The sequence below is a fragment of the Aptenodytes patagonicus genome, chromosome 3, assembly GCF_965638725.1.
Source record: "Aptenodytes patagonicus chromosome 3, bAptPat1.pri.cur, whole genome shotgun sequence".
In the NCBI taxonomy this organism is placed as follows: Eukaryota; Metazoa; Chordata; class Aves; order Sphenisciformes; family Spheniscidae; genus Aptenodytes; species Aptenodytes patagonicus.
In genome coordinates, this window is record NC_134951.1 from 94,697,811 (window position 1) to 94,719,842 (window position 22,032).

The 22,032-nt window shown below is 37.9% G+C and overlaps 1 protein-coding gene across 2 annotated transcripts in view; it reads left to right on the forward strand.

Moving 5' to 3' along the window:
• The window catches only part of BIRC6 (baculoviral IAP repeat containing 6), a 189,855-nt gene that overhangs the window by 6,817 nt on the left and 161,006 nt on the right, over positions 1–22,032 (forward strand). For both annotated transcript variants that reach the window (XM_076334284.1, XM_076334283.1), the window contains exons 2-9: positions 10,488–10,669; positions 13,616–13,753; positions 14,175–14,368; positions 16,298–16,409; positions 17,711–17,793; positions 18,993–19,215; positions 19,316–19,476; positions 21,408–21,466. In XM_076334284.1, coding sequence (XP_076190399.1) covers positions 10,488–10,669; positions 13,616–13,753; positions 14,175–14,368; positions 16,298–16,409; positions 17,711–17,793; positions 18,993–19,215; positions 19,316–19,476; positions 21,408–21,466 — 1,152 coding nt within the window. The remainder of the gene's footprint in view (positions 1–10,487; positions 10,670–13,615; positions 13,754–14,174; positions 14,369–16,297; positions 16,410–17,710; positions 17,794–18,992; positions 19,216–19,315; positions 19,477–21,407; positions 21,467–22,032) is intronic.

The following is a 22,032-nucleotide window of genomic DNA, read 5'->3' on the forward strand; positions in this document are numbered from 1 at the left end:
AGGGGAAAGAGTGCTCAACAGATAAGGATGATGCACAAGAAGCCGGGGAGAAAAAACAGTTTTTGTTTTACAGCCTGGATTAAAAGTGTAAAATTATGGAAATAATGACTTACCTGTCATATAAATGTAAACACCGCTATGTTTAAAATTTTCTTGCGGTATTTGCTAGGGCTGTTCAGTGAGTATTTTATTGATTATTTTTTTAATGTGTAACTTGAGAGGAGGCAATTTGCTTATCAGTTAAGTAGTCTTGAAAATCAGTAGCATTAGTGAAAACACATATCCAGTCTCAAGTGCTGGTTAATGAAGGCTTGCATAGCATACAGTCTGTCGGCAGTTCTTCAGTCCCCTGTACAGTTTGTGGAGGGAAAACTGTTTGATCCACTGCACTTCCCTCACCTGACTGAGTGTGAATCAATCAGGATCTCATCTGAGCATTTGGCAGCTGTAAGAGAAGAGTTTGATTAAACTCTGTTTACTGGGCAACAGGCTACAGAGACTCTATCATGAAAAACTCCTTATGGAAAAGAAGAGTTGGGAGGGTGTGGGACGGGACTGAGAACTATGATGGAGTGGCTGGATGACAATGAGGAAGGGGTTAGGGAAGTAGGAAGCCGGGCAGATGGCAGTGAAGGCTGGGAAGATAGGGAGTGTTTTATTGTAGAGCAAGAAGGCACTGTGGTTATTGTGCAGAAATGCTGTGATGGACTTAGTTGACCTGTCTTCTATGGGGTTGTAGATTCATGCTGTGATGTAAATGATGACATACAACACTGCTCGATAGACTTTTTCTAATAGTGGATTTTTTCTGTTCAGTTTTCTATAGTTTTTGTAAGTCAGAATTAACAAAAGTAGCATTTTTCAACAAATAATCTTAGGTTCCCTCTCCATTCAATATAGAGAAAAGGAAAAGTCATTACTCTGAACTTTTGGAGGAACCTGCTTCCCATTACCTGTAGAAGGAGCCTGGCAAGACCAGTCTTATAAGGCTTAAGTTAGCTTTTCTGAATGTCCTCTTTCAGTGACAGAACCGAAGTTAAACTTACATAGTCACCAGGTTCAAATATTCCTATGCTGCAAACAGGTGTCTTAAACATACAAGGTCCTTCAATTGTGCCAGCTTCTCTAAAGAATTTGAAAAGGCATCCTGAAGAATAGTTTCACTTTTAAATATAACTTAAACATGAATGGATCTAGTCTGTTCTAATTCAGCTTTCCTATGTAGAAGCAGTTATTAGGAGAATGTGGGAATGGATTTAATTAATTTTGAAGTACAGATAAGAATTTAGTGGAGTTAGAGCCTGGTGTACTGGACTCTGAACTGACTTATAATGCCAGAATGAGATCTTGGAGTTGTGCTAGAAATATGAAATACCAGGTAAATGCCCAGTAGTTATCATATAAGCAATTACTAGAGAAGTTGTCAAGAACCCAGCTGAGAATATAAGTCCATTTCAATGCCTGTATGTGTGCAATTTTGATATTTCCATCTCAAAAAGTATAACAGAACTAAAAATTTAAGGTGTGGGATGGCTTATATATGTGAGACAGTATTCAACCTGAGAAAGATGATGATGGGGATGATTTGGGATGGGGAGGTAAGAGAGTGAGAGAGGTTTGCAAAATTCTGGATGTGTGAAAAATGTAAATTGGGAGTTGTCTCTTCTAGTATAAGAGCTGAGGGCATCAAAAGACATAACTGTGAGAAATAGTAAAATATGGAGCTCCTGGCTACAGAACATTGTGGATGCTAGATGTTTGTGGAATTACAACAGCGTTGGACAAACTGATGGAAGAACAGCCTATCAAAGGTCATTATATAAAAAAGAAATCACTTTTGGCTCAGAAGGTCCCTGAGCACAAATTAGCAGTGGCCGAGTGTGTTACAGGAAAGTACCATTGTATACACACCCTTTCTTAAATTCTTCACTAACCACTTGGTTTAGACCACTGTCTTGGACAAAAGGTGGGGTTATGCGAATTTTCCTCTCATCCAATATGGTTGCTTCTGTGTTCAGTGTTTTATTTCCTTAAAAGTAATGTCAAAAAGAGAAAGATAGGTAGTAACTCAGCAGTCTAACATAGCTCTTGAACTACTCCTGCAGTAATGGAAGACTGCTGTTAGATCTCCTCCTAAACCCTGTTTTCTGCAGACTAAATGAGCCCAGTTATCTTAGTCTTTCTTAAAGTGTTGTATGCTCCAGCCCTCTAACTGTCTTAGTATCCCTTCATGGAACTCTCACATATGTGCTGATATCTCAGATGGAGGACCGAAGCCGGACACGGTATTCTGGATGTTGGCTCAAAACTGCTGAGTGGAGGAGACTAATCTTTTCCCCGATCTACTGCCTGTGCGATCTCCTGTGTGGTAACAGTTTGTCGCTGCAAGGATGCATTGCTGCCTCTTGTTCAGCCTGTCCATCAGGATCCCCAAGTTCTTTCTGTTGAGTTGCTACCTAGTCAGTTGGTCCCCAGCTTCTGTTGATGTATGGGATTATGTTCCATACCAGGTGTAAGACCTTGCATTTCTCTTTGTTTAACTTCAGGAGGTTTGTGTCAAGCCATTTCTCTGGCTTTTTGAGATCCTTTTAAAAGGCAGCCCTGCCGTTTAATGCATCAGTTGCCCTCAGTTGCCTCCCATTTGGTGTCATCCACAGTCTTGCTAAAGGTGCAGTGTGTCCCATCACCCAAGCCATTGATGAAGATAGTAAACCATATCAAGCTTTGCTGAATGCCACTCATAACTGGCTGCCAGGTGGGTGTTGAATCATTGACTACTAACTTTGCGCATGACAGTCTAGCCAGTTTTTCACTTGCCTTGTAGCCCATCCATCTGCTTTTGAGAACTTGCTGCTTCTCCCAGCTTGATATTTTGGAAGGTCCTTATAATATTGGGACTTCGGGGGGGGGGATCTAAACCATTTCCTGCCAAATAGTCTTGGGAATTTAAAAAGTGCCATAACTGGAGATGTTTTCCTCTGTTACAGAGACTGCAGGATACATAATGGGTGAACTCAAATGCTCTAGCTACTTTAGTGACAAAAAGAGGAACTGGTGGTAAAATTTCATCTGGCAAAGGTTCTTTGTTGTGAAATGCTACGATAGGAGTTGCTCTTGAAGAACGGGAACTTCCTGTTACTGAGCTGTGAAGTATTCCTTGCCTGTCTCTGGTTTTGGGTGGATGCTGTGTAATCTGTCTCTCTGCAATTTGTGAAAGACAACTTTTCTGAAAATTTTTAATCATAGTTTTTCACTTTGAGAAAAAATTTGAAGAAGGTTGTGCTGGTTTTGGCTGGGGTAGAGTTAATTTTCTTCATAGTAGCTAGTATGGGGCTGTGTTTTGGATTTGTGCTGGAAACAGTGTTGATAATACAGAGATGTTTTCGTTACTGCTGAGCATAATACAGAGATGTTTTCGTTACTGCTGAGCAGTGCTTACACAGAGTCAAGGCCTTTAATGCTTCTCACACCACCCCACCAGTGAGTAGGCTGGGGGTGCACAAGAAGTTGGGAGGGGACACAGCTGGGACAGCTGACCCCAACTGACCAAAGGGATATTGCATACCATATGACGTCATGCTCAGCATATAAAGCTGGGGGAAGAAGGGGGAAGGGGGGGTACATTCGGAGTTATGGTGTTTTGTCTTCCCAAGTAACCATTATGCGTGACAGAGCCCTGCTTTCCTGGAGATGGCTGAACACCTGCCTGCCGATGGGAAGTAGTGAAGGAATTCCTTGTTTTGCTTTGCTTGCGTGCGCGGCTTTTGCTTTCCCTATTTAACTGTCTTTTTCTCAACCCACAAGTTTTCTCATTTTTACCCTTCTGATTCTCTCCCCCATCCCACTGGGGGGGAGTGAGTGAGCGGTTGTGTGGTGCTTAGTTGCCGGCTGGGGTTAAACCACAAGAAGGACACTGTCCTCTGTGAGGTGTTTGCAGGAGAATTGCAGGGACTTAAATTTTCACAATTTACCTGAGTTTGCGGGAAGGATTGTAGAATACCTTGTGAAATCTTTCATAATTTGTTGTCAGTATAATGGTATAAAGCTCTGTGAGCAATTGTGTTCTGTACGGCATACAAGGCGGCAGTAATGTTAGATACATGGAGATCTGAAACAACATAAAGAGCGTGGGCACAAAGAGCTCATCAGTGTCTTCCTGCTGATTCAGTCTCGGTTTAAGTCTGTAAAGTGGAAGAGGACCCTATGCCTGCAAAGCTAGTGAGATTTGAACTGCCTTGATCTCAGTGGGGGTTTTTTATGTTCTGAAACCTTTTAAGTGTTAATATTAGCTTCTGTTAGTAGTTGCTTGATCAGACACATTACTTAATATTCATGTGGCAGTCTCCAGTGCTTTGGCCCAAATAACACATCTTCCTACTCTAATAAGGATTATTAAAACCTGCTATCATATAATGAAACTGATACTGAAACAATTCTGTCCTGTTTGTTGCTAAAGGAAAAGATAAACTGTAGATGATATGTCTTGTTCTTGGTTAACTAAATCCAGTTTTGGCAAATAAGGGAGTTTGAAGGCACTTTGTGATGTTAAGCTGGGTATTTCTGCCTCCTTTAGCATTCTTGCTGTTTGGAGAACATTTTTAGTTTTCTTTCCTGTTTCCGCTCTGAATGTGTTTTTGCTTTATTCAGTCATTTTGGACTGCTCTTCCAGGTGATGTGGCAGATGGAGGTGTGTGTATATAATGAAATACAAAAGAGAAAATGTTGTTTGTGTATAGCTGGTTTAAGCCCGTCTACATCATTTGTCTAAAATAGCAACCTGAACTTGTTTTCGTCCAATAGATTCCTTTCCATCCTTTCCTCAACTCTGAGAATGCTTTTGTTTTGGGAAAGGAGGGACCCATGGAATGTCTTCATGGTGGCAGCAGAGTGCTTTGCTGAGGTGATGTTTAGAGCAAATGAGGGGCTGGGCCTGGACCTGGAAGATAAAACTGCACTGCTGAAGTTTCCACTGAAGATGTAGGTGAGGAGGAGGAGAAGAGGAACAAGAGAGAATCTATAACTGATAAATTCAGTAATGATGAGCAGTCATGGCCTGGTTTGGCCATGCCTTAGCCATCTTCTCGTTACTGTGTTCCCAATGTTCATAACCACCATGTCTTTGTTTCCTTTGGGAGCCACTGAGGTAAAACAACTTAGAGACAACTTTCTCCTTTTTAAACCAGACTTGCAGTGGTTTGCTTTTTGTCCTCTTTTGTGTGAAAATGTTACCCTTTGCAACCAATCCATAGTTTTGATTTTATGTAGTATTAGTTCAAAATAGTTTCCTGCAAATATAGCAAGTTAAGGCAGCAAGTTAAACTTTAAGACAGGGGTTTTTTTATTTGTACTGTAGAACTTCCGCAAAGTGCAAGTGTTCTGATGCTTGCCTTGGCAAACTTGTGTTACTTAGGTAGCATACAGTGGGATGGTATACTTGCTAACTGGATTTTTCAGTTGGTTCTATGATTATGTGAAACGGTAGCAATAGGAAAGGCACCTGCCTTGCAACAAATGAGGACAACTGATACATATGTTTTTTTAATCCCAGGTACATGTGAAAGATGTATGAGAAGTAGCTGAGCAATGTTCTGGCAAGAAGCATTTTTGTCTCTAATGGAAAGGATAGTTTTGCTGTCCGCTAACCTGGCTTCTGAATATTATAATACCACGTATATTACCATGCATATTACATGAGTGATAATATCTCCTAAACTTGAAGCTTTACACCCACGCTTCAGAATAGAAAGGGGAAAATTGAAATTTCATTTTTAATTCTAACAGTAAATTTTAATGACTTCTGCAGTTGTACCATTCCCCTCTCTTGAGTTTTTGGATCCTCTTGCCTTTAAATAGCCTGGTGTTCTAATCTAATGATACAAAGTCAATAGGATATATAGGGCTTTTGAAGTCCTGAAACTTTTTAGCTTCCCAGGGTTGCAGTATTTTCAACTGAGTACTGAGATATTGTTTGGATATTCTAGTTTAAATTGGAAGTGCAAAAACTGGTATCGATGCACGTAATATGTGTGTTTTGCTGAGCTGATGGGATTTCTATTTCTCCAAAAATGTTACTTTAATTCTTAATCTAAAGACCTAGTTGCATTCATAGATCGAAGTTACAGGTGTTCCTTTAGATATTTGATTGGTCTTGGATCTTAGCATTATGGAGTTAGTGCTATGATGCATGTGTTTACCACTCTCACTTTATAGCTGCAGATAAAAGTGTTAGTTTACTGTAATTTAGAAATTATTTGTGTTTTTTGCATGCGGTGCATTGGGAGCTTCTTGTCAAGAGAATTACTGACTTTGTGATATGTTTTAGTGCCATTCCTGGCTAGCAGTTTTCAAGGTGAATTAACTTTTTGAGAAAAGATCAGAGGTGTTACTATCAACGTTAACCTACATCTCTTCATGATGGTGGCCATGCATATTCAGGTGATAGCCACTTTCTCTTAAGCTCTAAAGCTTTGAGGCTAAAGCTATCTATAGCAGAGAAGTGAAGACAAGCTTTTTCATCTTCTGCTTCTTGAAATGCAAGGCTAATTCTCTAATTAGTTTGGTTCATCTTAATGCCTGCAGACAAGGGGGCACAATAGTTGCTGCTTAGACTGTTATGTATTCTCCAAACAAGTTTTTCTGTAATATTTTTTGTAGGTCAGATTTTGATCACAGGAAATTGCTGATCTCTGTTCTGTATTGTTCAAAACAAAGAAGGCGGAGGGGTGTCCTGGTTTCGCCTGGGATAAAGTTAATTTTCTTCCTAGTAGCTGTATAGTGCTGTGTTTAGCATGAGACACACTGATGTTTTCGTTGTTGCTAAGCAGTGTTTATACTAAGTCAAGGACTTTTCAGCTTCCCACGCTTTGCAAGCGAGGAGGTGCATAAGAAGCTGGGAGGGAGCATAGCCAGGACAGCTGACCCAAACTGGCCAAAGGGATATTCTGTACATCAGAACATGATGAACTGAGCATGACATCATGCTCAGTATATCATCTGGGGGGAGTTGGCCGGGGGGCAGTGACTGCTGCTCGGGGACTGGCTGGGCATCAGTCGGCGGGTGGTGAGCAATTGCATCACTTCCCCCCCCCCCCCCTCCCGGGTTTTGTTCCTCTCTCTCTCTCTTTGTTGTTTTACTTTCCATTACAGGCAAGTAATGAAAGTATTATTATTTTATTTTATTATATTTTATTTTATTATATTTCAATTATTAAACTGTTCTTATCTCAACCCACGAGTTTTCTCACTTTTGCTCTTCGGATTCTCTCCCCCATCCCACCAGCCAGGGGTGGGGGGAGGGTGAGTGGGCAGCTGTGTGGAGCTTGGTTGCTGCCTGGGGTTAAACCATGACAAGGGGGAATGTTCCTTTTCTCAAATTCTTAATTTCTGCAATCAGATGTTTATTTGCTGTTGTTTTAAGTTTTCACGTTGCTAGTTCTAAGGTTGTTATGGATGACATACCATAATGTAGTATGCTCTTGGGCTTGCACTTCTAGCATGCTAGCAGCCTGCCAGGTTTCCTTATAGGAACTGACAAAAGGCTTAATGACTTCTTTGTGAGTTGTTTTGTTTTTAATCCTAGACAGATAAGTCGGAGATATTGGGAGAAGCTATGATCCACTCGTGCCAAGACTGAAAAGCAACATTGTTAAAAACTTTGAATGGCTATTTCTCCTTCCGTCACCCAAATAAATTACAGCTGAAGGAATGAGGGCTAAAATGAGAATAACAATTGGGTTTTGATGATCTGGCTTAAGTCATTTAGTGAGTTTATGTGAAACTTTTGAACTGTGATTTTTGAAGATTGCGATCACTACTTATTGCTAGTAAACTTAGCCAGGCTGGACAGGCAGGACATAATGTTGTAGTGCCACCAGTAGGTTTTTCAAAGGATATTGGTCGGAGTCCTTTGGCACATTGTAAAACACTGATCCTGAGTTAGAATGACCCTTCTGCCACTGCTTTGAGAATGATTAAACTTTTCTAGGCATTTCTTTTACAGTGGTGACTTCTTCTATAGTGGTGACTTCTAAATTCTTTAGTTTCCTGGTTCTCAACCTACTGCTTTAATCATATGGCCAACCATATGTGAACTATGATAAAGTTTGTGACTAGTAGTAGAACCGTCTTGAAATGTGTTTTCTGAACTTAAAAATTAAACTCCTAAGTTTGCAAAAAAGCTTGTCAACAGTTCAGAGGCTATTCAAAGTATAAACCAGTCAGTTGCAGAATGTGTTTCCCAGGGTGTTGGAATGACACTAAATATTGATTGAGTCATTTCCCTGAAGCTCCATCAACTTAGGCTAAGGGAGCTTGTTTTGTTTGTATGTGCTTCAAATAAAATAAAACCACAACTGTAAATAACTTTCTTGAGATAGTTTGGCCAAAGTCTTTCTGTCAATGTAACCAATCAAAATATTAACCAGCACAGTGAGAATCACAGCTATTAGGCAATATATTTCTTGTGCTGTAGTTATAACTTTTTGTTTTGTTTCTTAACGGAGCAGAAATATTATGTTGATTAGGCATGTTATTTACCTCATTAGTAATCTTCATTGGCTTCTAAAAATTGGGACTACTTACACAGAGGATATTAGTTAGCCATTTGGTGGTTTAGACATGAGATTTCACTAACTTCACTACAGAAACAATAAAATAAGAATGGTTTAGCCTGGGGGGCTCCTACAGGCTGCTGAACTCCTAGTCTTAGGGCATGAGCATACTCCTGTGCTTGACAGAAAATAAGGAAAGTGCAAAAGAAAGTGTTCATGGTGTTGGCACTGCCAGAAAAGGTGAGCTGCTTTTCCCATTTTCTCTGGGAAGGAGGAGGAGAGAAGTGATGGGTTAAAGAAAGTGTCCTGTAGTGATCCATCACTTGGATCACACTGAATAGACTGCAAACACCATGTGAATCTACTGAGGTTTCTAGTTTAGGGCATGAGATACCTTTCAATTTATTTACATAATAGTTTCCAGTACATTGTTGAAACTAATACTTTTAAAGACGTTAAAACTTGTATTTGAATTTTTGTCGAAACCGTTATGTTTCTGGAGAATGACTTACTTCCTTGCCTGCAGCTGTGTTGTCTGTAGAAAGTCTTGTGTGAGGAACGCCAGTGTATTGGCAAAAATACAGTTTGAAACTAGTTGATTTGCCATTCAGAGGACCCGTTTTTGTTGAGCTAGGACTAACGACTTCACAACTATCAAGTGATTCCAGGGCTCTTGAAGGGTTTCTGACTGTTACAGCAATGATTACAATTGGAGTATACTTCATGCAGGCAAAGGCATATGTCCTATATTTTGAGAGTGTATGAGTCATTGTTTCCAAAATTTTGGTGAGAAGGGCAGCTGACAACTATTCTTGACCTGATTTTTTGAGAGAGGATACCACAAATGCAGTGTGGTCGGATTGATGTGCCCTATATTTGGAGAAGTTTTAATTTCCATTTAACTATATCAAAGTGTGAAGATGACAGAATTATGTAGCTGTCTTTACCTGGATGCTTCATCTGTATGCTAGCTACCTAAATGGTGATTTTTAATTATAATAAAAACAGTATCCAGTGTCTGAGGAAAGAGGAGAACAGAGACGGGACTTGATTAATGCAAAAGTTAATGAAACTCCTGTTTCTGTGCAACAAGAAGAGATCTGTGTTGACGATCCAGCGATTTCAGCTTTGCCCTTTGGATGATGTGTCCATATACTTATACATAGAGTCTGCTTCTGTAGCAGCAGCTTATGCGTTCCGTGAATTAAAGCAATTTGCCTTTACACAGCTAGCATATTACATGGGTTTAGTTTCAGTCCATCCAGCTTAGGCACATCATAATGTCGAGTAACATTAAACATTTCTGGGGATAATATCCATTGCCACAGCCTTTCCTTATTTATCTGCTGACGGTCTTCCTCCACCCCCACCAAACTTCTCTAACCTGTTACCAACATCATGTGTGCAGGACTGAGCAGAAATAAGCTACCTTAGTGTCTCAAGGAACATGTGTAGCGTTGGCACATGTTATATGCTGTACTTAGTTTTCAGAAGTTTGAGTGTTGTTTTGCTTGATGAAATGATGTTAATCAGCCTTAATAGTAGTTTAATTTTGTCTTAATTTTCATGCTGATTTGTACAATTTAATTCTTATTATTGATTGTCAACTAACATCAAGTACATCAGGCATCTACATTAGACTTGAAAACACTAGTTTAGGCCTCCTGATAAGAGCAGGACTTGAATGATGGCTTCCATTATAGGAATAAAATGGTTGTAGTTGTTGATGGGATGTACAGATTTTGGCTGTTTGTTTTTTGATGTAGGAAATATAAAAGTTTGGTGAAAGTTGTAGTAGCTAAAAAGCTAGGTTTTGATCATTTCAAGAAGTAAAGATTTTGCTGAAGTGTTAACATTACTTTCCGGAACAGATATTAAAGGTCTTTTTAGAAAAGCTGTTTTCTAATCAGATCTTGCTTTTTGTCTTTCCCTTTATAGCTAAACCAGGTGGACGGGTGAAATGTCAGTATATTTCTGCTGTGGATAAAGTGATCTTTGTGGACGATTATGCAGTAGGATGTAGGAAAGATCTCAATGGCATCTTACTGTTAGACACAGCTCTGCAAACGCCTGTTTCAAAACAAGATGACGTGGTTCAGCTTGAATTGCCGGTTACAGAGGTAAGGTGTGGAGGTGGGGGCGGGGCGGGGGGGGGGGGGGGGGGAGAGTGTGTAAATAACTGTCAGAAATACTGAAACCAGACGTTTGACCCTGAGTTTCTAGTGTGATACTAACAGTATGTAACAGAAAAGTTTCTTAGTTACTAGCTGTCATAGGGCAATAGCTTTTTGCAGTTATGTGTATCTCAAACAAGTAAGAGCTTGCCTCATCAAGAGCACGTTATTTCAGACAAAAGAACTTTTAGTGGCCAGAAATAAGGACTCATTTCCAGAGCTTTGTCAGTGCTTATGTATGGAATCTGTACGTACTTCTAGAAGTCAGTCTGGGCTGCTAGGCATCCTTGAATTTTTTTGTTTTAGGCTTTCGGGGGAAAAAAAGACAATTAAAGTCAGCTAATATGGTGTTTCTACATGTGAAGAATTAATGCCGGAATCTAACTTTTCTAGCTAGGTCAGTTGGCCTAATGAAAGACTTTTTTTCCCTGCAAACCTAGCTTCTCTTTTATGTTTGGACTCTCGCAGCCGTAACACAGTTCCTCCTGGTTTGAGACAATATAGTCAAGCATTTAGTATCACTTTAAGGGAATCTAATGTATACATTTTTGCTTAGAGTGTAATGCTTAGGGTTTTGTTGCATTGGTTTACCTTCAGCTAGCATAGCATTTATTAGGTGAGGTAGCATGTACATTCTTATTTTCAAGTGTTGCCTAATACAAGATAGCTAACAATTGCTTCTATTCTAAGGCACTTCATGATGAGGAAAGTAGCTTTCACCTTTGTAGTGCTCATGAAGTAATAGACCTGGGAAGTAAATCCGTACAACAGTTTTAGTTACAAGCGAGATTAATTCTTTGTTTGGGAAAAGTATAGAGCATCTGCCAATGCTAATGTTTAGAATAGTGCTTACAGTCGAAAAAACAAAACTGGACTACTAGATCCAGATTCTGAATCTTTAAAGCACTCTGAGAAAAGAGCACTTCCCACTCATCTCTGTGAGAAATAAATTTATACTGAATGATGCACCACCAACAAAAACTTATCCTGAGCATTGATTTGAAATATGTGCTCTTGGAGTATTGAATAATAGGTGCTTATTATGAACGAAGAATGTGTGTTATATGTGAGGTTTTTAACTACTTGTCTTGAGTAGGAGTAACAGCAATAAAATGTTGCTTCATAGAGGTCTCTGAAGAGAGCTTTCTAGGTTCCTCAGGCTTGCTGCCACTGGCATAATTTTTACACCCTTTGTGGGTAACTACAAAATCTTGGTATATGTGGCTGAGTGTGAAGATACTGACAGAGGTCAGCATTTCCTTTCATAAGTTTTGCTGTCACTGGTTTGCAGTCTCACATGGTTCAATACAACCTGTAAGTTTGTGTCAGTTTTAGCTGAAGATTCTTTGGTTCTAAAGAGTTTACAGACCCTTATTTCAAGGTTAAAATAGAGCACTTCTCTGTAAAGCTCCTTCCTGTAGAAAAAAATGGGAAAATATTATAGTTCAGTAGGAACAGATTTGGGGAATTCAAATGGCCAAATCAGCAAGGTGGGAGGAAGAACATTAGCAGTCTTCAGTTCTTACTTTTAATTTTGAAGCGGAGGTACCCAGACCTCAGAAAATTTTGGTAAATATTAAGCAAAATCATATGAACGCATCAGTCCACCTTTTTCATCACGGGAAGGTCAAGAACCTTTATCCAGGCAAGAGCCTTTGATTTTTGTTAGTCTCTAGAACTTTTCTGCAAATTTTTGCACTTAATTTAAGTAGTCTTTTTGTATGATTGATCTGCTGGTAATGCAGTGCATCTTTATGCATTTGTAATTGGCAGCATTGACAAGTTGTGATGCAGCCTCTATGCTGTTTTTACTTCCCTGTAGAACACTGTAAATTTATGAACTTCCACAATCTGTCTGTTGTTGTTCTGTCATCTGGAAGAGACTTGAAGTATGAGATGCCACAAGAATTGTAATTGTCTTTTTATTGAAAATCTGAGAAATAGAAAGAGCCTTAGCTAGGGAACTGGTTTGCCTTATTTCTGTCTTTCTTCCCCTGAACTCCTCGAGGACGTAACCAAATGGCCGTTTGGCCCATTCTGTTTGGAGCACTTTGTGGCTGTTTAAAGGACTGGCTGGCCCTTGCCCTTGGGAAATACTTCTCTGTGTTTGTAACTTGAAAGATTTCATATAACATTTTTCAGATGTTAGCCTACCTAACAACAGATATAGAATACTCTGTGCTTTGCACATAAAGTGTACCTTTAAATCTTACCTGTCGACATGAAGTTAGCAGACAGAGGGACAAGGTAGAAACAGATGGCACTTGGCAGAAAAAAAGTCTATAAATGGATGTTTATAGTGTTCTTTTCCAGATGCGTTATTTCTGAGTTTTTAGAATTTCTAGATTCTAAACTAGCCTGTCTTTTTCTGCTTCATTTTTCAGTTTCATTATACTAGCATTACAAGTAATTTATCTCTAATTTTGTTGCAACGTTGTTTTTCTCATTATCATCTACTTTTTTTAAGACACAAAGTTACTCAGAAAAATGTCAAGACTTCGTTCTTGCTCTCACTTTTTGACCCTAAAGCTGAATGAATCCTTTTGAAGGGAAAGCATTGGGCAATAGATGTCTCCTTTTTGCTTGGCTTTAATATATGTTCTGTTTTACTTGTTTATATGACTGACTTGTTTAACATTTGGTAATATTGCCCTTGAGGGAACTTGTAGAAATTACTGTCACTATTGCTGAAGTTTATCCATTGATTGGCCTACAAAGTAAAATTTGGAACTGCTTACTCAACTCTGGGCCTTCTATGGGAATTATGCTGATATAATATATGATAAAGTAGGATATGACAAATTACATTTCCTGGAGTAAGGAAACAGGTGTAATTCTTGTCTGTAGTTATTCAACGTGGATGCTAACTTTTCTTGTACATCTGCATTTTAGGCTCAGCAGCTGTTATCTGCTTGCATAGAAAAAGTAGATGTTTCTAGCACAGAGGGATATGACTTATTCATTACACAACTGAAGGATGGTTTAAAAAATACCTCACATGAAACAGCAGCAAATCATAAAGTTGCAAAGGTAAGAATTTGTCTCTGTACTGTTTAACATGGATTCCAAGTCTAATTTGCTTGGCTACCATTATTGAAGCATACAAAATGCTTGACTTAGTGTGGTGGATTTTGTTTGAAGGGGATGGAATGTATTATGTGTTCCTTAGTTCCCCTGTGTGAAGTTTCACTTGTTAAGAGAACAAACAAGGTTAGTTTCTTGCTGATAAACCTGACTAATAAACCCAATTGAGCTTAAAACCTGAAGTTACTGACTTTCTTTGCATTTTGTCCGTGTTGCTTTTGTGTGTCTGTTCTTGTATTATTTCTTGAAATCAAGAGAGGGTGCAAGATGTGCATTTGTTTTTGCTTTTGACTCTTTTGTGATCTATTTATTGTTTAGATGTTAAAATTTTAAAATTTAAACGAGGCATTTTTTTTTCTTAATTTAGTGGGCAACGGTTATGTTCCACCTTCCTCATCATGTTTTGAAGTCTGTCGCCAGTGCCATTGTAAATGAACTCAAGAAGATAAATCAAAATATTGCTGCCTTACCTGTAGCATCCTCTGTGATGGATAGGTTATCTTACCTCTTACCCAGCGCACGACCAGAACTTGGTGTGGGACCTGGTCGGTCTGTGGACAGGTATATTAAGACAAAATAAGTGATGAATTTTACCCCTTAGTTATGTCAGAATAAGCTCTTAGATGACTTTAGTTTATTTGCCAAAGGGATTAGTCCTATTCTGTACTTTCTTGCTCTTACACATACCACTAATTAACTGTTTAATGCATAATGCGCTGTACATATTACTAAACTTAAAGAAACCTTTGTGGGTCCCACAAGACTGTTTGGTTTGGTTTCTGACTTTAATGCCAGGCAAATTGAATTCACTTTGCTCTTAATCCCAACATATACTTTCAGAAAGGTAACAATTGCAGCCCTAAATATAGGTCCCTAGGTGGTATTGTAACACGTTAATGTGATAAGTTCATCTAGGCTTTACTCTTCATCATGTTTGATTATGGGTTTTATCTGAACAGTCCGGTGTGTATGACTAGTTACTTAAGTTACTGGCTTTACTCAAACTAGTACTGAAACCTTACTGAGACTGTAATGTTGAGATGTTCAGAAACTGCATAGCTTTAAGAGCCTCTTTTGAATGCAAAGAGAGCACTCATTTGTCTACCAAAGATAGAACTTACATACTATGCCTGTGTCATGAAATCAATTCCTTTTCCTTCATACAAGAGAGTGTTATGCCCATGTTTTGTGTTTTAGAAGTTTAGGAAGTTGTTACCTTTGCAGAGTATATATATATATGCTACTTCTGAACTCTCTAGTCATCTGCTGTGTGTTTGGGGTCAGAGAAAATTTTACCTCAGGTTGTTGCTTCATCTCTTTGTGATCCAAGTGATAATGTGTACACAAGCAAGTAACCCATTATTTTAACCTTCATAAGCTGAGACTTACCAGTTAGAATACTGATAAATCTTCTAAGTCTATAAATTAATTCCTTCTTGAAAGTTTCTATACAAATATTATTTTGCAAGCGTATTATCATTTCTTACAGCTCAAATAATTTAATAAAATTGATTTCATGTCTTACTTCCCCTCCCCAAGCTTCCAGGTCTACCTGTCCCTTGCCATATTGTATTTTCCATTAGAGCTCTCCGAGATCTCTCTCTTAAGATGGTATAATGTTAAGACAGCCCTTATGTGAATGTTGCACGAATAGTTTACTTCCTTGGTAGGAAATGTTTAATATATCCCTTCTCTTATAAGACAGCAAAAATCTCCTGAAATTGAGGGGCAGAAACAAGAAGTGAGGCACTTGTCCATCTAGCAGCACTAGTTCTTGGGATGATACTGGAGAACAAACTTCTGTCAAGGAAAAAGAAAAGCTGATAGTTGTTTCTTGTGTACTATTTCAGATGAGGGACGTGCACTGAGTGAAGGTGGAAAAGAGAGGAGCTTCTTTTCTCTGTAGATGTTGAGTTGCAGAGGAGTTCGTATTTTGTGACTTAGTAGTTTATAATTTTTAAGTATTATAGTATGCAATGAGTGACGAATGTTTGGGGGTTTGTACCATGTATTCAGTTAAGCCTAAAATATTGCTTTGCCGTATTTTTAAATATGCATATTCATATCTGTTCGACTAATAAACCCAAATTTTTGCAGTAGCTGTCATGTTAAAAAAACCTAACTCCCTAGCAGTTCTATTGGGCTAGATTCTGCATCTTCCCTAAATGCAGAGTAGCTTTGGATATCTGATGCTTTTCTGCAGTTAGACCAAATAGGCTACCTGGAAGCTTATTTTATTAATCTTGCTTTTAAGGCCTGTAGGTTGTTGTACTGCTTTTGGTCTTTTGCTGAGGATGTACTTTAGGCACCCAAGTGAGAGAACTTTGTAACTTTTCTGTAATTGTTAATGATAATTTTAAGAATAAGTTATAGATAACTATCTGTAGTATTTCTAATGGTTACTAAAGCATTGAAAATATCTCACAAATAGTTTACTTTTTTTATTCCAAATGGCAGTTTTGGGTAATGTAGAATTTTTCACCTTTCTAGGTCTTTGATGTATAGTGAAGCTAACAGACGGGAAACATTCACTTCCTGGCCTCATGTGGGTTATAGGTGGGCACAGCCAGATCCTATGGCTCAAGCTGGGTTCTATCACCAGGTAAAAGGTTTAGTTGTTCTTAGTGTTTGTTCCCTAGGTGAAGGTTTGGGGAGCACGGGAATTCTTTTTTTAAATGGATTCCTTCAATGATGCAAAAACCATAATGAAAAAGTTTGTCATTCAGCTCTTTTTTTTTTTTTAAGTTTCAGATTTTTTCCATGCCTCGAGGTTGCTTCTTTTTTTGTACAGATCACAGAAAATACTGTTCTGAACTTCAGCTTATAAAACACTTTTAAGTTTCAAATTGATCTGAGTTAAACAACAATAATAAAGATGAAGTTGGTTGTTACACAGAATCTTTCTTTCTCCTTGTTAGATTGTTGAGTAAATATCCTTACTTTTTATCTTATAAGTAAAGCAAAAAAAGCAGTAAGCTTGACATAAGAGTTCTATAACCATACTTTCCTAGTGGGACTTAAACTGTATTGTAACAAACAACGGTCCTAGATCACATTACGAAATTATTAAGCTTAGTGAATAAATACAGCCTTAACATTTTATTCCACTACTTTTGTTTATTTCCATTTTTCATTCTTTGAAATTATTTCTACTATAAAAAAATTAATTATGGATTTAGATAACGATGGCTAGGCAGTGCGTATCATTTGACATCGATATTGTCTGCCTCATTATGTCAACTGAAAAGCCTGATAGGTGCAAGTGGATAAAGTTTTTGGAGGATTTCTTAAGCTTGTTCAGGAGGAGAAATGCAGGGAATTCATATGTTAGAACTGCATCTGCATATTCCCAAGCGTATCTTGGTGACTTGAAATGTGGTCATGAAAATGCCACATTTTAAGAGAATGGAAATTTCCATTCTTTTTTCCTCTGCCACTTCAGCTATTAACAACTGTTCTTTGCAGAGGAGTGATATAGAAAACTTTATATTCCAGCAGATTGAAGGCATAATAGGAAATATTTGTTCAACCCGTGTTTTTCCAAGCATGCAGATGTACAGTTATTCTGCTGAGGTTCTAAATTTTTTTGAACCTTGTGAACTTTTTGCAAAGGAAAAAAAAATCTTAGCAGTGATGCTGAGTCCTGTTCTATGTCTGTGTGGTTTTTATCCAGTGGCTTGCACAGGTGTTGGTTCTGAATCTCTTCTATAGTAATGTGGTGTATCCTTTCTTTTTTTTAATGTGAAATACTGCCACTTTATAGTATGTAATTTGTGGCCCTTTATATGTTTGATGTGGTGCTTTGCTATGCCACTAGAAGAAGGAGAGGACTTGATCACCTAGTTAAAGTGTTTTGTAGTACATAGCTATATAAATTTCAACTGTTTCTTCTTATTTTTATAGCCTGCTTCATCAGGAGATGACAGAGCCATGTGCTTTACCTGTAGCGTGTGTTTGGTATGCTGGGAGCCTACAGATGAACCTTGGTAAGTTCAATGATGTTTGGAGTAGGCTTAATTTTGTGCTGAAGAGGTTAAAAATCTTTGGAGGACAAAGATCAACATTATCTCGATTGGATTTCTGGTGAATTTAGGGAGTGTCACTGACAAGAATGGATTTCCACAATGATTCCATGGGACAAATCACAAAATAATTCCCTGTACTATGTCAAATTTCTGTATAATACTAAACCCAAGAAATTGTAATTGGTTTTATTTCTTAATTCTTACTTGCTCTTTCATTTCAAATTGTTTCATGGTAAAGATGTCAGCCAACATTTCTCTGCAGGGATCTAAACTCAATCTTCTATATGATTGTGATTAGAACACATCTCTTTTTAAGTTCTTAAACTGCAGTGGCCATGCAGTGCATATTTGCCTTTTATGTGAAGTTGCAAGATCCATTACTAGTTTCCTGAATCAGCTAAAATTGTGCATAGTAACAGAAATGCAGGACCTTACATTGATTTTAAAAGGGTTCTTAACGTAGTTTTTGTCTTGATTATTTGGTAATTTATAATCATTATTTGAATACATCAGATTCCTGACTTGTTGGAAACTTTCCTTTGTAATATTATCTTCATAGTCCTTGTCTCCTCCTTTCCCTTGTTAGTTTCCAGACATTCTGTAGTAGTGTAATTGCTCTTTGCCATGTCTCTGCCTTAGGTATATATTGCGATTAGAAGTATTTTTTTTCAAGCTTCTTGGTCAATGTGTCATTCAGGACTGTTTTCAATTTTGATTTTTGTAAATGTGGATGTAGAACTAAGGACAGGACATTGCTTCATCTTATTAAGGTTACTTACGATAATATCTCATAATATTGGAATTGTAATGTACGTTCTGTAGAATTTAATCTGTGCTTTTCTTCATGAGAACATGATGGGCTACTGCCTGTAGAACAACTAGCTTTTTAAATGAACTTATTATATTAAGAGCACTGTGTTAGATTCCGCCATTTGAATATGAATATCCATTAAGCGATCAAAGGCTTTAATACAGTCTGCTATTGAGAAACAGCAGGGAAAGCTGTGTTAGTAACTTCAGAACTCTCTTGTATGGTTGACTGCAATACGGTTCAAACAGTTCAGTTTCAGCTTCACTTCAAGGGCTGAGTTTGTATATGATGTGTATATTTTTCACAGTAAGAAATCAATGTTTGCTATGTTTGTTTTCAATATGAAAAGGTCTGAACATGAGCGACATTCCCCAAACTGCCCATTTGTCAAGGGTGAGCACACTCAGAATGTACCTCTTTCAGTCACACTGGCAACAAGTCCAGCACAATTTCCCTGCACAGATGGCACTGACAGAATAGCCTGCTTTGGATCTGGAAGTTGCCCTCATTTTCTAGCTGCTGCAACAAAACGAGGAAAGATCTGCATATGGGATGTTTCCAAACTTATGAAGGTATGCAATATAAACAACCAGTTTTATTAACTAATTACTGATTAAGCATATCTCGATTTAAAATCAAAGACCTTTTCTGGTTTTTGTTGTTATTTCTCAGGTCCACTTAAAATTTGAGATCAATGCATATGATCCAGCTATTGTGCAGCAACTTATGTTATCAGGAGAACAGAGCTCAGGGGTTGACTCAAGGAGACCAACACTAGCATGGCTAGAAGATTCATCTAGCTGCTCAGATATACCAAAATTAGAAGGAGACAGGTATGCCAATCTACAAAATTAGAAATACGAAATGCTGTTGTGTAAGTGGTAAATGCCGTTTAGTTAAGTCAATGCTTTGTGAAATGTAAGATTGGTAAGATTTATTCTTTTTCATGGAGATATTTTTTTTTTTTAATCATTGTGTATCTGTACACAATTCAACACTTAGAAATTCAGATTATTGGGTTTTTATCTTTAAAGCCAGTTCCATTTTATTCCTGTTGTTTCAGTTTTTATACTCCACTAACAAGAGAGATACCAAATCTTATTGCTGCCCTGTGCTGATATTCCAGAGGCAGAGAAAAAAGAGAAAGGAATATAAGTTTTGGAACAGCTTTTCATTTTAGTTATGGATTATGCATTTCAGGATTTGAAATTAAAGGCTACTCGTGGACTTCTGGAATGTGCCCTTCTCTGATTGCTTCTCCGTAATTTCTGGTTATGTCATTCTGAAAATAAATTATGTGGATGTGCTAGGAATTGCTTTCATTTTGTACCTTTAACACATGCATACTGACTCTAAACAATTAGACAGCCCTGTGGCAAGCTTTTAGATAAGCTAGAGGGTATGCCAGTGCTTAGAAAGTGTTATGTGAGAAAAAGCAGTATTCTTTCATTTATGCTTCTTACAGTCTGTTACTGGAAACTCCTTTCTCATATTACCAAAACTCAAACAAAAGAGTGAATATTGTTGGAAAACTCAGGACAAAAGGTATCTGGGGAGTCTTGCTAGTTTTCTGAATGTTTCTTCTTAAACTTCAGCATCATGGAAAGTAACAGTACTGCTACATGTACAGGAAAGTAAATCTTTGGTTTTAAGCTTGGTGTGATTCCTACAGTACTGCAGAGGAAATATGAAGCTTGCTCTTCTGAAGAGGATATGTAGAAACGTGGGCAACATCAGAGTGTGGGGCCTAACAGCCGCTGGGCCGTAGACTTTTACTGTAGCTTTAGGGCTAAAAAGTAAACTCCTTGAGAGTTAAAGAATTAAGCCAATTTTAAGAGCTGGTTAAAGGATAGTATAATCGGTACAATCACACTGCTCAGAACTAAGCATCTTTCATTTCGCTTAATCTATATGAAATTTATTATCACTTTCCCACTCAAGGGGAAGCTGGATAAGAATCAAAGTATTGAATTGTGACTGTCTTGTCACGAAGTGAAGGTTGATCAGGTTTGAGCCAAAAAAGATCTGTTTCTTGGGCGTGAGGAGGAAGCATCTAGTTTGCTGAAATTTGGGGATCTGACTTGGTACTGTGAGTAGTTATACCTGAAGCTGCAAAGGCATTACTGTTCTTCCTGTGTGTAAAAAGGCTGTAATAGGAAATTGTTTCTCATATTGGAAAAGCCAGATGCGTAAAATCTTCATATATTCTTAGAACTACCGAAGGGCCTATTTTTCTTGAAGAGGTATCTTGAACAGAATCTGCTTTTATGAAAAAATTATTCATCTGGTAGTATTTTTTTGAAAGCAACACACTGTTCATACACCCTTTCTGTACTAGCTACAAAATTGCCTTGGTAGAATTGAAGACTAGTCTGGCAGCTCCACCTTTCAGAGACTATTTTGAGGAACTTTGAAGAAGGTGTCATCAGTTTTTAGAGGTTTTGTTTGTTTGGTTTTGTTTTTCTTGGAAAGATTCCTGAGAACTGCGTTTCATTTTAATTCCATTTATGGCTGAATTGTTGGGAATACAATAGTAGAATGAGGCAAATGGAAAGCTGGTCTACTGGTTTGATGACGGAGGAAAAAAATCTTTGTATTGTTAGTGTCTGTGACCAACTCATCAATGGATGTACAATGCTGACTAAAAGAAATGCCAGGTTATAATACACATTGTATTTTTACTACTTTTTTTTAAATTTAATTAAAAATGAGAATGCAGCTACAGTGTACATGGTGTCATTCGTGCATTATTTTTTTTTTTCAGTGATGACCTACTGGAGGACTCAGACAGTGAAGAGCATTCCAGATCAGAATCTGTGACAGGTAGGTTATATAATAATTTAGAGGTCATAAGGGAAGTTGTTCTTTTCAGGCTTTTAAAAAAGCCCTATCAAAACCAATGATATTATATTCACTGTATTAGAAAAAAGGAAAAAGGTTGACCTTGAAAGCAATGCCAATATTTAAGTCACTGTTTGTGTGGTGCAGAGATTACATACAGGAGAAAAGAAAAACCCTACTTAGTTGGTTAATAAATGTCTTATTTGACAACAAGCATTGCTTACCTTGCTGTCAATAAAACCACACAAATCAAGTTAAAAGAACTTACTTAGAATGGGAACAAATTATAGCTGTACAAAACCCTTTAAATGCAGGGAATTGCCAGAGAGAGTTCCTGTATCTTGATTGTTTCGCTGTGGGTATGCACTTTGATAGAGTATTTCTCTTCCTGAATAAAGATTTCATATGGAAGCAGAACAGTGTTATGCATGGTGTTCTTGTGTTATTTTCTTAGAGGTTGAGTCAGAAATTTTGATGGGAGGGAGGATTATATGCTTATTTTCCATAATCCAGTTTATATCTTTGAGTAAGGATCAGCAAGTAGGGAA